General features: G+C 38.0%; 1 protein-coding gene across 4 annotated transcripts in view; it reads right to left on the bottom strand.

Moving 5' to 3' along the window:
• The window catches only part of LOC128699619 (zinc finger matrin-type protein 3), a 185,956-nt gene that overhangs the window by 111,539 nt on the left and 58,153 nt on the right, over window positions 1–16,264 (bottom strand). For all 4 annotated transcript variants that reach the window (XM_070083685.1, XM_070083688.1, XM_053792348.2 and 1 more), the window contains exons 6-7: window positions 7,068–7,190; window positions 6,321–6,445 (exon numbers count right to left, since the gene is read on the bottom strand). In XM_070083685.1, the coding sequence (XP_069939786.1) occupies window positions 6,321–6,445; window positions 7,068–7,190 (248 nt within the window). The remainder of the gene's footprint in view (window positions 1–6,320; window positions 6,446–7,067; window positions 7,191–16,264) is intronic.

Here is a 16,264-nt window from a genome sequence, read left to right as displayed (position 1 = left end):
GGAAAAGATTCTCTATCATTTCATAATTTTTTTTTTTTTTCAAAAAATGAGTGACATAGAATGACAGTTTCAGAAAGGGGCCCGAAACAGTCAAAGGATTAAATGTAAGACACCCACTTACAATTCTACTTGAAATGAAAAGCACTGCAGCATGTGTGACCCTTTCAGGTTTAGAGCTTCACTTGATTATAGTATTACTAATGAAAATTAGCCTACACATTTACAATAAAGGTTGCATGGTACATATTTATACATAGCTGTACTGTACATGTTTTTACATCCACAGGATGAATATAAACCAGCATTCTTTGGACCTTGACCATGCCATTTTTGTAATACTGTACCCCGCTGAATATATGTATATATATATTTTTTTAAAGGACTGTAAAGAACTGAATATCAACACCATGTTAATGTTATTGTCTTCTGTCTCAAACTATCATTCATGTATACATGTATTTGTATACATACAGCAAATAATTATATTTAAAAGAAAAAAGGAAATCAAAATAAGGGGCCAAAAAAAATCAAATAACATTAACATGGTGTTGATATTCAGTCCATTCCAGTCCTTTAAAAACTAATGATATTCAGCTGGGTACAATATTAAGAAAATGGCATGTGTGGAGGTAACTTGATTTTTTAGTCTTATATGACATAATGTAAAAAACATTGTCAGATAAAACTGGTTTAGGCAAGTATGTCTGAAGTGAATTTGCACTAGCAATCACTAAAATGCCAATGTCATAGAGAATGCCAACTGCAATTTTTCCAACAACTACTTCATTAACCAAAATATATCCATTATCAGAATTAGAACACAGATTTTTCCTGTAGCTGCACAAAATGTCTGACATTGCAGTAGCCCCATGTAGCTCTGTAGTCCTTCCTTGTAGTCTCACTTCTCCCTCCTTCCCTTATTTTGTTTACTTTTTTTTTTTTACATTCACTGTTAACTTTCTTATTTTTACACACCACTCTAAACTGCTCCTCTAGACCATTCTTCTACAAACAGCAACTATGACAACTCCAACTTCATATCAAATTCCTTCAGACCACATTCATCTCTAACATTCACTTACAACCCAAATTGTAAAGACATTAATACAGCTAAGTGGAAAGCCCACCTGCTAGTCCTCTCACACTTATGTTTCATATTATCAACACTGCTTCACACTATATTTTTCCAGCCTCCTCTTTTATTCTAAACAAAATAAAAATAAGACAGTTAGGAACAAGCAACAGATTTTGTTTTTTTACTAGTAATGACAACCAAATTAGACCGTAACGTCATTACTTTCCCACTAAATGAAGATTATTTGTGTATCGTGACTTGTATTCTTTGTAGACTAAGAATTTTGAAAACTGATGAATTTTACAAAATACTGTATCATTAAAAACTGCATTTCTGGTGAAACACCGATGTGTGTACAATGATCATTTAAACATTCTAAGAGTACATAAAACAGAGGGCCCTGCTTTACAGCACTTTGTTTTACAATGTTTCGCTAATACAGCAGTTTTCAATAATACCCATTCTTCATGTATTCAGACTTCCTACAATAAATATATTCATCATTCGCTATAATCTAGGTACAAAAATATTTTAAGGTAAGTAATGTGTGTACAGTATAAGATTTTTTTTAGGTCTAGCTTTATTGCATTTCCTATCATGGTAGGATGACCCAAAAGAGCAAACACTGATCATCGTTCATTCAATAGCTGTAAATGCCCCTTTGCATGAGGAGGAGGGGAGAGGGATAGCTTACATTTCCATATATACAGCAAATCTAAAATTAAAAAAAATATATACGTATTACAAAACTTAGTCTGCATAATTTATTTGTGATTTGAGCTCATTTTGTAATTAAGAGACCATATTTCTTTAATATAACCCCTTCTCCTGTATATATTACTAAATTTGAAAGGAGAAACTTTCGTTTTTCCTTTTGGGCTACCCCACCTCGGTGGGATACAGCTGGTACGTTGAAAGAAAAGATTTCTTTAATATATCACTGTAATCTGCTTAATATTAACATTCATAAGAAAGAATGACCAGAATGGAGAGAGATTTGGCCATTGGAAAGTCACTAAGCATATGGGTATCTTCCAAAAACTCATGAATAATCAAGTTTTTTTACATGTTGCCAATCAGTAAAAATCTTGGAGAATCAAATTCTGCAAATAAGGAACACTGCAAATTTGTGGGGTTGGTTGTACTCGTCAATTTTGTGTGCAGTTTCTCCTATGTTTGATGATTGTTTTTTCCTTTTTTTACTCAATTTAATCACTAGTGAAGAAGAGGCAAGTCAAAGCATGAGGAGCCTAAGTAACTTACAGCACCTCATTAAGGTTAGATACAAGTAGTGCCAACCTACTCTCTGGAGATTAAAATACAGTCTTACCCTGCCCTACATCATTAATTGGTTCCAAGAGCCATGACGTACCCTGGGTTTTACAGAAACCAGACATAATTCCTGAAAAATGCCTTAAAATGATGACGCTGTAAAACTAGCAAAAGAATACATTTATTGCCAAACCTTAAAGAATAATGAACACAATTAAAAAATCATGACGTAGGTGACATTGCGGAGTGACAAAGTCGGACATAATGACATTTGTTAAACTTAAATTTATTCTAGAAAAGTGTAAAGGTAAATTTGACATAGGCCAAAATGATGTAAAGCAGGGTATGACTGTATGCAGTATTCAGTACTTTTATGCTTTGCACACTCAATAACTCCCAGAATACACTAAGCCCCACTAACAAACTACAGTCTTAAAAATGCTACTAGTCCTATATTCCACTAAATAACTAGTGACTACTCTTCCAGCAGTTCATTACCAATGTTAAATGAATATTAGCCATATTTTCAATAAACAACCTTCAGGATACCACTGACAAAACATCCACATAGTGTACAACAATACCATACCATACTCATAGTAACATGTTTTACTTAACTAGTCAAAATAAATTAAACCCAAAATACCTGATACAATAAGCAGGTTGCTCAAAATTCTGAGAATCCCACCCAACCTCCCCTGCCCCTTTATTGCAGATAATCGAGTAACTGCTGTATTAGACCTTTCAGTCTCAAATATGTTCGGGCTAATAAAATTTAAAATGGGTTTGGTGGACCAAGTTCACAGACATAGTACCAAACTCTGGCAATAATCAATGATGCAATTAAACAACAGGTGTTATCCTTCATAGGTACCCTGTGTTTCTTACAGTACTTTAACCCTTTCAGTGGCCATCACACAGAACTATGTCATTGACGCTAAGATCCCTCACATGCTTCTACGGCATGAGCTCCGCTCACTCAGATAAGCTGTAAGCAGTAAATTATGGCCTAGATGTGAGAGAATGGGTCTGTGCAGTAAGTGTACACAGTAAAAAAAAATCCTGTCTCACTCAGTGCATGACAGGAAAAACAAAACCCTGACCAAGGACATAGATGGTTTCCAATAGCAAATATAAAGTGCTTTCTCTTGATATCATTAGATAGAATGGAAAAAAATACTACTGAAATAAAGATGATTTTGATTGATTTAAGTATTGGAAGTAGCTAGAAATTGAGCTCAAGGTAGTGGAAATATTTAATTTTTGCCAATTTTCCCGAGGACAGGTAAGCCCCCATCCACCCCATAGTCTGTTTTATGGGTTTTTAATAGACCTGATTCAATTATTAGGATGCCGTAAACCATGGCTAATCATTCCTGGTTATATTTTATTATCTGGGGAAATAAGAGTAAATCTTTTATTTTTGTGTGATTATGAACTCAAAATGGAAGGTAAGTGCAATATAGGAGAGGCCTGGGGATGATTAATGAACAGAGGAAATCTTGTTTTAGTGCCAGGAGTGTCTACATTGTTTATTTTGCACTCTATTTTTAAATTTGAAATATTTTTTGGTGTAAAACTGGCCAAATTACCAACTTGTGTGTTCTTTATATGGTAGTCGAATGGACAATTTCTTGTTTTCAATCAATAGATGGGAAGGAATACTACCAAAATAGCTAAAAATCAGGTTAACTGGAGCAATGGAATTGGCTTAAAATAGGATTCAAAGTCAGCAAAATCTCCAATGTGTAAATTGTGCCGAGAATGCTAACTCTGTATCTGCATAATTCCGCAAATTTTCCATCAAATTTTGCACTTTAGGCATCGTTACCCCCAGAAAAAGATTCTCGACCATTTTGCAAGAAAAAATATTTTTTTGAAGTGGACACTGAGAGCAATATTAATTTTGAGGGTCTGGACAGTGAAAGTGTTAACACAAAAGTCTTAGGCATACAGTTCTGGGAAACCAGGGCTGTATTATACAGTTTCAACTCTTTGTTATTGTATTGAGAATAGCCTAACACAACACTTACCTGTTACAAAATGCAATCTTTTATGCCCAAGATACTAAATATTATTCAATTTTTTTTTTCTAATATACAAGCCAGTGAGAATATTTTTAACGAGATGATGGGAAAACTAATACAGTGGACCCCCACATAACGATCGCCTCCGAATGCGACCAATTATGTAAGTGTGTTTATGTAAGTGCGTTTGTACGTGTATGTTTGGGGGTCTGAAATGGACTAATCTACTTCACAATATTCCTTATGGGAACAAATTCGGTCAGTACTGGCACCTGAACATACTTCTTGAGTGAAAAAATATCGTTAACCGGAGGTCCACTGTATACTGTTACATATGAAGTAAAACAAAATGAATACAAGATAATGAAGCGAGAAAATGGAAAATACACCTTGTACGTGTATAAAGAAAATTTCGGCTGCAACCTATTAAAACAGGGAATAAAAAATCTCATAAATTATGCTTGTGGTTTAAAGCAGATTTTATTCCTATTTAATTAGATAACAAAGAAAGAGTTAATACTGAAGAGGACAGTTATTTTCCAGGCATTACTTTAAGGATCTTATGATCTCATTTAACTGCACTGTTCAAGAATTTTTTCATCGGCTAAGAAGTACTCTTACCAGATTCCATCAAGTGATAATGAATATTTTTATTTTCTAATAATTTTATAATGAAAGTAACTGATCAACAGCATTTATTATTTTCTCATACTGTCACATTCCTAACAGCCACCAGATCATATTGTTATTTTAATGTGTTAATTCATTTTCACTAACATCCTTTACACTAATATCAATAATTACTAAACAATGCTTGCATTGTAAATTAAAGTTCATGACATGACATTACGCACGTGTACATGAATTACACGTCTGACACCTTGGTTCACATTTCAACTTCATGAGGATACAAAGGCAGCCAAATTTCAGCACACAAATCACAGTTCTTTAATAAGGGCACTGCAAATTGTTAAAAATTTCATCCTAGCCATATCATTCACATTAGATTAAAATAATTTCCACATTATTAAATTTTACATTTGAGCATTAGACCTATCTATCACTATCTGCAGTATATACAAGAGCCTAAAGACACTTACCTGATTATAGAAGTTACAGTAAAACCTTGATTTCACAGACCCCAATTTAACAAAATTTGGATTTGTTGGATAAAATATGTGACCAGACAACATTCAGAAATAACAAAGTCAGTTAAAGTTAGAATTGGCCATTACTATTACAGTATGCTGGGTAAACCGATTCTTGATTTAACAGAAATCTGATTTTGAAAGACATCCCATCTTCCCTATTTGTTGGTTAAATCACGGGTTGACTGTAATTACTTTTCCTCTGAAACCTAAACCTTGTAACACTAGCAGAGCTGCATAACCCTTAAGGTTTCAGCACTTGCCACTGATTTAAATAAAAAATTGCAATATTGGCAATGCTTTTTCCAGCTTATGTCATTAATATACTATACATAAACAGTTAACAAAATTGTAGAATTTTTTACTTCATTGCAAATTTAGATAGAAAACTTTCAGAAAGTTATTGATGATGATTCAGCTCTTAGATGTGCATTCTGACACAATGCTTGTTAATAAAGGGATTAATTTACTTTTATATTTAAAATGAGATTTAAATGACAGAATGAGAGAAAGGAATACATAATTTTTTCTAAGATATTCTATGAAAAAGTAATGAGAATTAACCCTTAAACGGTCCAAACGTATATATACTTTTTTGAGGAAAAAAAAACAATCTTTAATATGGCACACAGTGAGTGCGCACACCCATTCTCTCATGTCTAGGTGATTCAGGCTTATTGTAGCAATGTTGAATGAATGACAAAGAAAACGTATATATACGTTTGGGGCGCTACGCGCGTGGACGTATATATACGTTTGGACCGTTTAAGGGTTAATAAAGAAGCCCACAACACTGACCTGATGAAGGTACTATGGCTTTTTTTGCAGACAGCCTCAAAGCCTTCAAGTGTCGCTGACCAGTCATGTGGCCATCCAGTTGGTCTTGGGATGTAGCCGATACATTACACATCTCACAGAAGAACCTGAAACCAAAACTCATCTGCTAAAATACTAGTCATGCAGTGTTCTTTAAAATGTATTTTCTTACAATGAAAACATTTGCCAGAAACTAGTTACTAAGTGGAGTTTTTCACACGTCGGCCCTTTTTAACCAAGGCAGGGTAATCCAATCGAATTCCTTTTTTCAGCACAATGACCATCTCCCTACATGATTGGGTGATCCAAAATAGAACACACATTCACCCACAGGAATGTCTACACTGTTTATTTTGCACTATTTTTAGATAGGTTTTTTTTAATTTTGTGTAAAATTTACCAAATTACCGACTTCTGTGAGCTTTATAAGGTAAATGGGCAATTTCTTATGCTCAGAAGATAGAACAGAAAGTATACAAGTAAAATAGCTAAGAATGGAATTCACTTAAAACAGAACTCAAATTGGGCAAAATTGCCAAAGTGTAAATTGTGCCCCTGCATAATTCTGTATGTTTTCCATCAAATTTCATATTTTTGGTGTTATTACCTTCAGAAAAAGCTTCTCTGACATTTCAGAATTTTTTTTCTACAGTGGACAATAGGAGCAATATTAATTTCAAAGGAAGGGGTAGGGGGTGTTTGGACAGTGAAAGGGTGTAAACAGCATACCTTCCCTTCTCTTTCACAGTATCAAGGTCAAAGGGTTTTTCTGTACGTTCTCCTGTTTCATCCTCAGATGGAGATTCCAGGTTGAGGCCCATTCTCTCCACTGACACTCTTGGGTCTGGAGGTCTGAAATATAATGCATGTATAAATATATTTGTCACATGACCAATACAAGTGTAAGTAACTACAGCCTCTCCTCACTTAGTGACGTACTCATTTACTGACGACTCGGACTTACAATAGGCTCTCTGACCAATATGCATACCTAAATAATGTATATCAGTGCTGATTTCCTCTATTATGTTTATTACAATATACAGTACACTACTGTATAAATATTTAAGAATACACTAAACATGTTATAAATGGTGCAAGGGTGACATTGAAGTAATATTAAAGATGACTGATATAAACTCACCACCATTACAGTATGCTCCTTGTGGCATGCAAAGAGTACGTAACCTTTATTCGGCGCCTGTACACACCCTCATTTACAGGCTATCTCCCCCAACCAGCGAACCAGGTAACTAAGAGTTGACGATGGGGCCCCGTCGTTCAACTAGTGACCAGGTTCCAGCCAATAAGAAGATGGTTTTGGCAATAGCAGAGGTTATGTGGGTACCACTCTTGTAGACAGCCTGTACTGTCTGCACAGACAGCCCATGCTGTCTGCCAGCTTAGTTCATATTTCGCGCTATGCTGGTGCTGCCATCTATAGGCCTTGCCACTTCAGTATGCCCAGACTTGCCTCGCTCTCACTCACACAGCGGCCTGGCATCAAGACACAAGGCCTCCCAGCTCTCTCTCGTGGGCATGGCCCTCCCGGGCCATGGGCACAACACACAAGCCTGTGTAACCCAAAACGACTTAACAATAAACAAAGAAGCCTCCGAAGAAGACGTATCATTCACACCCCGCTACCAGACTACCAAACAAGCATCGTTATACTCTCCTGTCTGCCCTTGTCATTCCCATTCTAGAGCTGGTTGAAGTACGGTCTGCTCTCTTGTGGCTTCTATTCTGCCTTGCTTACCGTGGAGTGCACTAATACCTATCACTGTACATAGTGTACATATTGCTGTTCTAAATTGGTGAAGGATAATATAAGTCAAAACTTTTCTGCTGTGTTTATTTTGCTCCCTTTACACCCAGGATAACAGGCCATTTGGGCTCCTGGGTTGTAATATGGGTAGCCTGTCCGAGAGCTGGAACTGGACTTAGAGAAAGGGTTGAGCCTAGGGTGAAGATGGTAGCAGGAACATTGTGCAGCTTGCTGTCTGGCATTGCATTAGCTTTGCCAACGCTTTACAAATTTTGCATGTCAGTTACTTTGCTATGGTCAGCCTTGCTATTGTGTGATCGTTCAACAGCTCGCTACTAGCTTGTTCGGTGTGCTCGCTTCGCTACGGTCAATCTTGTAGAACAGTGTGTAGCTGGCTGTCTGGCACTGCTTTACAAATTTTGTGTGTCAGTTGCTACTAGCCTGTCCGGTGTGAAGAATTTTGCAGTCAGCTTTGCTATTGCGTATCCATCTTGTATGCGTATTCTGCAATCGTACTGTGCATAGCTAAGCGTGTTCTGCAAATAACGTTACGTTGGGGTATTCTGCAATCGTACTGTGCATAGCTAAGTGTGTTATGCAAATTAACGTGTTACGTTGGGATATTCTGCAATCATACTGTGCATAGCGAATACGTAACTTATGCCACCTAGACGAGTCAGACGTCTGGTGTCGGCATATATCATCCTATCATCCTCAGTCCCAAGGCGCCTTGGAAAGATTCCATCAGACGTTAAAAACCATGATGAGAACTTTTTGCATGCATTTTCCTACAGACTGGGATGAATCACTACCTTTGTTGCTGTTCTCAGTACGAGAAACGAGCACCTCTTCAGGTGCTCAAAGAAGGATGGATGGGAGAAGACATTAGCTCAACACTCTACAACCCGTCTTCAAGGTTGCAGGTGCCACGTCAGTTAGCCAAGGCTAACCTAACGACAGCTCAAAATAAGATGAAACAGAGGTATGACAGAATTCTGCTCCTTCCATCCAGGAGACAAGGTGTTGGTGCAGGAACCTATACCTGGCCACACCTTAAAAGCTAGATTTATGGGACCTATGCAAATTGTAAGTAGATTATCTGATGTAAATTATGTGGTAGCCCTTATTGATAAGACCTCAAAAACTAAAACTTACCACATTAGTCAATTAAAATCTTTTCATACACCAGATAAAGTCCCAGTAATGACTCTGTCCTCTACCTCTGAGGACAACTCTGATTCTTTGCATTCTATCTCTGAAATTAATGTTAAACTTTCAAATTCTGTCCTCCTCAAGGACCCTAGCCCTTTAATGGAGGGACTATCTGAAACGCAAGCAACAAGTTTAACAGAGCTTCTACAGTCATACCCTAATATTTTTTCGGATGTGCCGAAAAAATGTACGTTAGGTTATCATGATGTAGATGTGGGAAACTCTAAACCTATTAAACTCTCCCCCTACAGAGCTAATCCTGAAAAGCAGAGGCTACTTCAGCAGGAAGTAGAATTTCTGTTAAAGTATGGTTTAGTGGAGGAGTCATCTAGTCCATGGGCTTCACCGTGCATCCTTGTTAAGAAGGCTGATGGAGGGTTTCATATGTGTACAGACTACCGTAAGGTGAATGAGGTCACAATTACAGATGCTTACCCTCTTCCTCGTCTGGATGACGTAATTGACTTTGTGGGAAAGGCTACTTTTGTGTCCAAGTTAGATCTCCTTAAAGGTTACTATCAGGTACCTTTGACGGATAAGGCAAAGGAAATCTCTGCTTTCGTAATTCCAGGAGGTCATTATCAATACAGTTACCCCCTTCGGAATGAAAAACTCCCCCTCTTCATTCCAGAAACTTATCCATCAGGCTATTAAAGGGCTTGAAGGCACGGCAGCGTACCTAGATGATATTGTTGTGGTGTCTGATACTTGGGATCAACACCTACTTAGATTTAAGGCTCTTTTTGAGACCTTTCAGAGCTCCCATTTAACTGTTAATTTATCTAAATCTTCCTTTGGCCAGGCCACTATCACTTTTCTAGGCCATGAAGTAGGTAGTGGTAAAGTTGCTCCTGAACTTGCTAAAGTTCTTGCTATTAAAGATTATCCAGTTCCTCATGATAGGAAATCTCTTCAATGTTTCCTAGGCATGATAGGATTTTACAGAAGATTCTGTAAGAATTTCTCAGATATTGTAGCCCCTCTTACCTCTCTTACCAGTCACAAAGTTCCCTTTAATTGGACCCCAGACTGTAAAAATGCTTTTGACAAAGCAAAAAGATTATTGTGTACTGCACCCATTCTTTTGTCTCCAGACTTCTCCAAACCTTTTTCATTACAGGTTGATGCTTGCGAGTCTGGGGTTGGGGCAGTACTATTGCAAAACGGGAACGAGGAGTTGCAGCCTGTAGCCTTCTTCTCTGCCAAGTTCCAGCCGCATCAGAGGGCTTACTCTACCACTGAAAAAGAAGCCCTCACGCTGGTACTGGCTTTGGAGCATTTCGATGTTTATGTGGGCCAGACATCGCAGGTGGTCACCGTCTACAGTGATCACAATCCTCTAGTATATCTCCAAACCATGAAGAACCACAACACAAGGCTCATGAGCTGGAGGCTAAGGCTGCAGCCCTATTGTATTAAAATTGTACATATTACCGGCAAAGAAAATATGTTGGCAGACTCTTCATCTAGTGTCTAACTATATTATTTACTTAGGTTAGGATGTTAGGTTACTTGTGGTAACCCCTTTCAAGCTCTTTTTTTTTATCCCCTGGTGTGGGTTTTTTTTTTAGTGAGGGGATGTGGGCTACCGTCCGCCTGTATCTTGGACCTATGCTAGCCCGACTGACTGCTATCTCACTCTGAGTTTAGGGTTTGGCTTTTTGTCACGAGAAAAGCTGAGCTCTATCTAAGAGTTGGATGGTGGAGAGGAAAGGTGGTCCCATTATTTTGTGCCATGGCAGCACGGTTAAATTGGGAGGTGGCAGCCTAATCCTGAGCCTTCTCGGGGTGGGGATGTGGCATGCAAAGAGTACGTAACCTTTATTCGGCGCATGTACACACCCTCATTTACAGGCTATCTCCCCCAACCAGCGAACCAGGTAACTAAGAGTTGACGATGGGGCCCCGTCGTTCAACTAGTGACCAGGTTCCAGCCAATAAGAAGATGGTTTTGGCAATCTCAGAGGTTATGTGGGTACCACTCTCCTGTCTGCCCTTGACATTCCCATTCTAGAGCTGGTTGAAGCACGGTCTGCTCTCTTTTGGCTTCTATTCTGCCTTGCTTACCATGGAGTGCACTAATACCTATTACTGTACATAGTGTACATAGTGTACATATTGCTGTTCTAAATTGGTGAAGGATAATATAAGTCAAAACTTTTCTGCTGTGTTTATTTTGCTCTCTTTACACCCAGGATAACAGGCCATTTGGACTCCTGGGTTGTAATACTCCTCTTTTGGCGACAAATTCGTTTATCGGCACGGTATTAGGAACGGAACTCCATCGTTAAGTGAGGAGAGCCCGTATACAGTAGATCACTGATTAACTAATGCCTTTAGGAGAGGGGTAGGGAAGGGTGTAAATGGATTCTCAATAACGCCAAATAATCACACTTTTTTTTTTATGGTCCCTTTTTGAACATTCCTTTTAATATTATTTGTTTAATTGCCAAATCAAACACTACCACATAATGTTGAGTGCCAAATAATCAATCACCAGATGATCTACTGTATCACTAACATGCTTATTAACCAAGATAGGACAACTCATTAACCCTTTGACTGTTTCAGTTGTATATGTATGTCTTACGAGCCAGTGTTTCGGACGTACATACAGTGGACCCCTGGTATTCGATATTAATCCGTTCCTGAGAGCTCATCGAATACCGATAATATCAAAAACCGAATCAATTTTCCTCATAAGAAATAATGAAAATCAAATTAATCCGTGCAAGACACCCAAAAGTATGAAAAAAAAAATTTTACTACATGAAATATTAAGTTTAATGCAATAGAATAATTACAATAACAATAAAATAATTGACACTTACCTTTAATGAAGATCTGGTGATGATTGATGGGATGAAAGGACGGGAGAGGTGTTAGTGTTTAGAAGGGGAATCCCCTTCCATTAGGACTTGAGGTAGCAAGTCCTTTTCCAGGGTTACTTCCCTTCTTCTTTTAATGCCACTAGGACCAGCTTGAGAGTCATTGGACCTCTGTCGCACAACAAATCTGTCCATAGAGCTCTGTACCTCCCGTTCCTTTACGATTTGTCTAAAATGGGCCACAACATTGTCATTGTAATAGCTGTGTTAGGATGATTTTCATCCATAAAGGTTTGCACTTCAACCCACTGTGCACACATTTCCTTAATTTTTGAAGTAGGCACAATGTATTCCACAAGTGGCTTCTCAGGGTTAGCCCCAAACCCTTCAAAATCTTTCTTAATTTCCATACTAATTCTCACCCTTTTTACCACAGGGTTGGCACTAGAAGCTTTCTTGGGGCCCATGGTGACTTATTTTGCAGAAGCAAGCACCAAACACAGTGATAATATGGATAATATGGTCCTTAGATGAGCACACACTGGCTGGCTTGTAAACACTGGCACACAAGGGGCAGTTCAGGCCACATGTGGACAGGTCTCGTACGAATCGTATCGAATACCGGGTTTTCAATCGAATACCGAGGAAATTTTTTTGTGATATAATGCATCGAATACCGATGCCATCGAATACCGGGGGTCCACTGTATACTCAATAATTCTAGCGGCTTCAAATCAAGCAGGAGAAAGCTGGTAGGCTCACATGTGAGAGAATGGGTCTGTGTGGTCAGTGTGCACTGTATAAAAAAATCCTGCAGCATGCAGTGCATAACGAGAAAAAAAAAACTGACCGTATTTTTGGATTAAAACGCCGACTTTGAGGTGTATTTTCGTATAGTATTTATGGTTGTATTCTCGTTTTCTTGGTCTCATTCGACAGAATGAAAAGGACCTCGAAATTTAGCTCATAGTAGCGGAAATGTTCGATTTTTACCAATGTTCAAGAGTAAGCAAATCACACCACACGTCCAATACACGTCAACTGGGGAGTCTAATATTTTTTCACTAGTGCACTGATATTATTTATACCATTTTTTACAATAATGCGGTAGTCTGCATAACAGTAAATCTTCTATTATTTGTGTGAATAAAAAATCAAAATAGAAAGCAAGAGTATATAAGACGGGCCTGAAGACGTGACTAATGAACAGGGGATATGTTATTTTAGTGCCAAGAATGTCTGTATTGTTTATTCTGGACCCTATTTTGAAATTAGCATCTTTTTTAATTTGTGTGAAATTGGCCAAATTGCCAATTTCTGACCACTTTATTGGGTAGTTGAAATTGGTAAATGGGCAGTTTCTTGTACTCAATTGATAGAAAAAATGGAGTTCTAAAGAAATAACTATGAGTTTGGTCGATTGAAACAATGGAATTAGCCGAAAACAGGGCTCAAAGTCGGCAAAATAGCCGATGAATATATATCGCTAACTTCACGGGAGTGTAATTCCATAAGTTTTCGATAAAATTTTGTACTTTTAGTGTCATTACCATCGAGAAAAGATTCTCTATCATTTCATAGGAAAAAATAATTTTTTTTTTTTCAAGAAATTTTGCAACATAGAATGACAGTTTCAGAAATGTGCTTGCGACAGTCAAAGGGTTAAGAGTGTGGACACTGAATCAATGTTTGTCATGGTTCCTCAAACCAATTTTACCTGATTTAGAACTTAAACATTATCAAAACCCAGGAAACCTGAAATGTCTGGCTGATTTTGCTAGTTTGATTTTGTACAACCATCAAACTTAGATTTATAAGATTAACTTTTTAATGTTCTCTCCTTTTTTTTTTTTTTTTTTCCCCAACAAGTCGGCCGTCTCCCACCAAGGCAGGGTGACCCAAAAAAGAAAGAAAATCCCCAAAAAGAAAATACTTTCATCATCATTCAACACTTTCATCACACCCACACATTATCATTGTTTTTGCAGAGGTGCTCAGAATACAACAGTTTAGAAGCATACACATATAAAGATACACAACATATCCCTCCAAACTGCCAATATCCCAAACCCCTCCTTCAAAGTGCAGGCATTGTACTTCCCATTTCCAGGACTCAAGTCCGACTATATGAAAATAACCGGTTTCCCTGAATCCCTTCACTAAATATTACCCTGCTCACACTCCAACAGATCGTCAGGTCCCAAGTACCATTCGTCTCCATTCACTCCTATCTAACACGCTCATGCACGCTTGCTGGAAGTCCAAGCCCTTTGCCCACAAAACCTCCTTTACCCCCTCTCTCCAACCCTTTCGAGGACGACCCCTACCCCGCCTTCCTTCCCCTATAGATTTATATGCTTTCCATGTCATTCTACTTTGATCCATTCTCTCTAAATGACCAAACCACCTCAACAATCCGTCTTCTGCTCTCTGACTAATACTTTTATTAACTCCACACCTTTTCCTAATTTCCACACTCCGAATTTTCTGCATAATATTTACACCACACATTGCCCTTAAACAGGACATCTCCACTGCCTCCAACCGTCTCCTCGCTGCTGCATTTACCACCCAAGCTTCACACCCATATAAGAGTCTTGGTACTACTATACTTTCATACATTCCCTTCTTTGCCTCCATAGATAATGTTTTTTGACTCCACATATACCTCAACGCACCACTCACCTTTTTTCCCTCATCAATTCTATGATTAACCTCATCCTTCATAAATCCATCTGCCGACACGTCAACTCCCAAGTATCTGAAAACATTCACTTCTTCCATACTCCTCCTCCCCAATTTGATATCCAATTTTTCTTTATCTAAATCATTTGATACCCTCATCACCTTACTCTTTTCTATGTTCACTTTCAACTTTCTACCTTTACACACATTCCCAAACTCATCCACTAACCTTTGCAATTTTTCTTTAGAATCTCCCATAAGCACAGTATCATCAGCAAAAAGTAACTGTGTCAATTCCCATTTTGAATTTGATTCCCCAAAATTTAATCCCACCCCTCTCCTGAACACCCTAGCATTTACTTCCTTTACAACCCCATCTATAAATATATTAAACAACCATGGTGACATTACACATCCCTGTCTAAGACCTACTTTTACTGGGAAGTAGTCTCCCTCTCTTCTACACACCCTAACCTGAGCCTCACTATCCTCATAAAAACTCTTTACACCATTTAATAACTTACCACCTATTCCATACACTTGCAACATCTGCCACATTGCTCCTCTATCCACTCTATCATATGCCTTTTCTAAATCCATAAATGCAATAAAAACTTCCCTACCTTTATCTAAATACTGTTCACATATATGCTTCAATGTAAACACTTGATCTACACATCCCCTACCCACTCTGAAACCTCCTTGCTCATCCGCAATCCTACATTCTGTCTTACCTCTAATTCTTTCAATTATAACTCTACCGTACACTTTTCCTGGTATACTCGGTAAACTTATTCCTCTATAATTTTTACAGTCTCTTTTGTCCCCTTTCTCTTTATATAAAGGGACTATACATGCTCTCTGCCAATCCCTAGGTACCTTCCCCTCTTTCATACATTTATTAAACAAAAGTACCAACCACTCCAACACTATATCCCCCCCTGCTTTTAACATTTCTGTCATGATCCCATCAGTTCCAGCTACTTTACCCCCTTTCATTCCACATAATGCCTCACGTACCTCCCCCACACTTACATTCTGCTCTTCTTCACTCCTAAAAGATGGTATATCTCCCTGACCAGTGCATGAAATTACTGCCTCTCTTTCTTCCTTAACATTTAAAAGTTCCTCAAAATATTCTCGCCATCTACCTAATACCTCTATCTCCCCATCTAGTAACTCCCCTACTCTGTTTTTAACTGACAAATCCATACTTTCCCTAGGCTTTCTTAACTTGTTTAACTCACTCCAAAATTTTTTCTTATTTTCATTAAAATTTCTTGACAGTGCTTCTCCCACTCTTTCATCTGCTCTCCTTTTGCACTCTCTCACCACTCTCTTCACCTTTCTTTTACTCTCCATATACTCTGCTCTTCTTATAACACTTCTGCTTTGTAAAAACCTCTCGTAAGCTACCTTTTTCTCTTTTATCA

The sequence above is a fragment of the Cherax quadricarinatus genome, chromosome 10, assembly GCF_038502225.1.
Source record: "Cherax quadricarinatus isolate ZL_2023a chromosome 10, ASM3850222v1, whole genome shotgun sequence".
NCBI lineage: Eukaryota > Metazoa > Arthropoda > Malacostraca > Decapoda > Parastacidae > Cherax > Cherax quadricarinatus.
The sequence above is the reverse complement of the archived record's forward strand: the minus strand, read 5'-3'. Positions and strand labels throughout refer to the sequence as shown.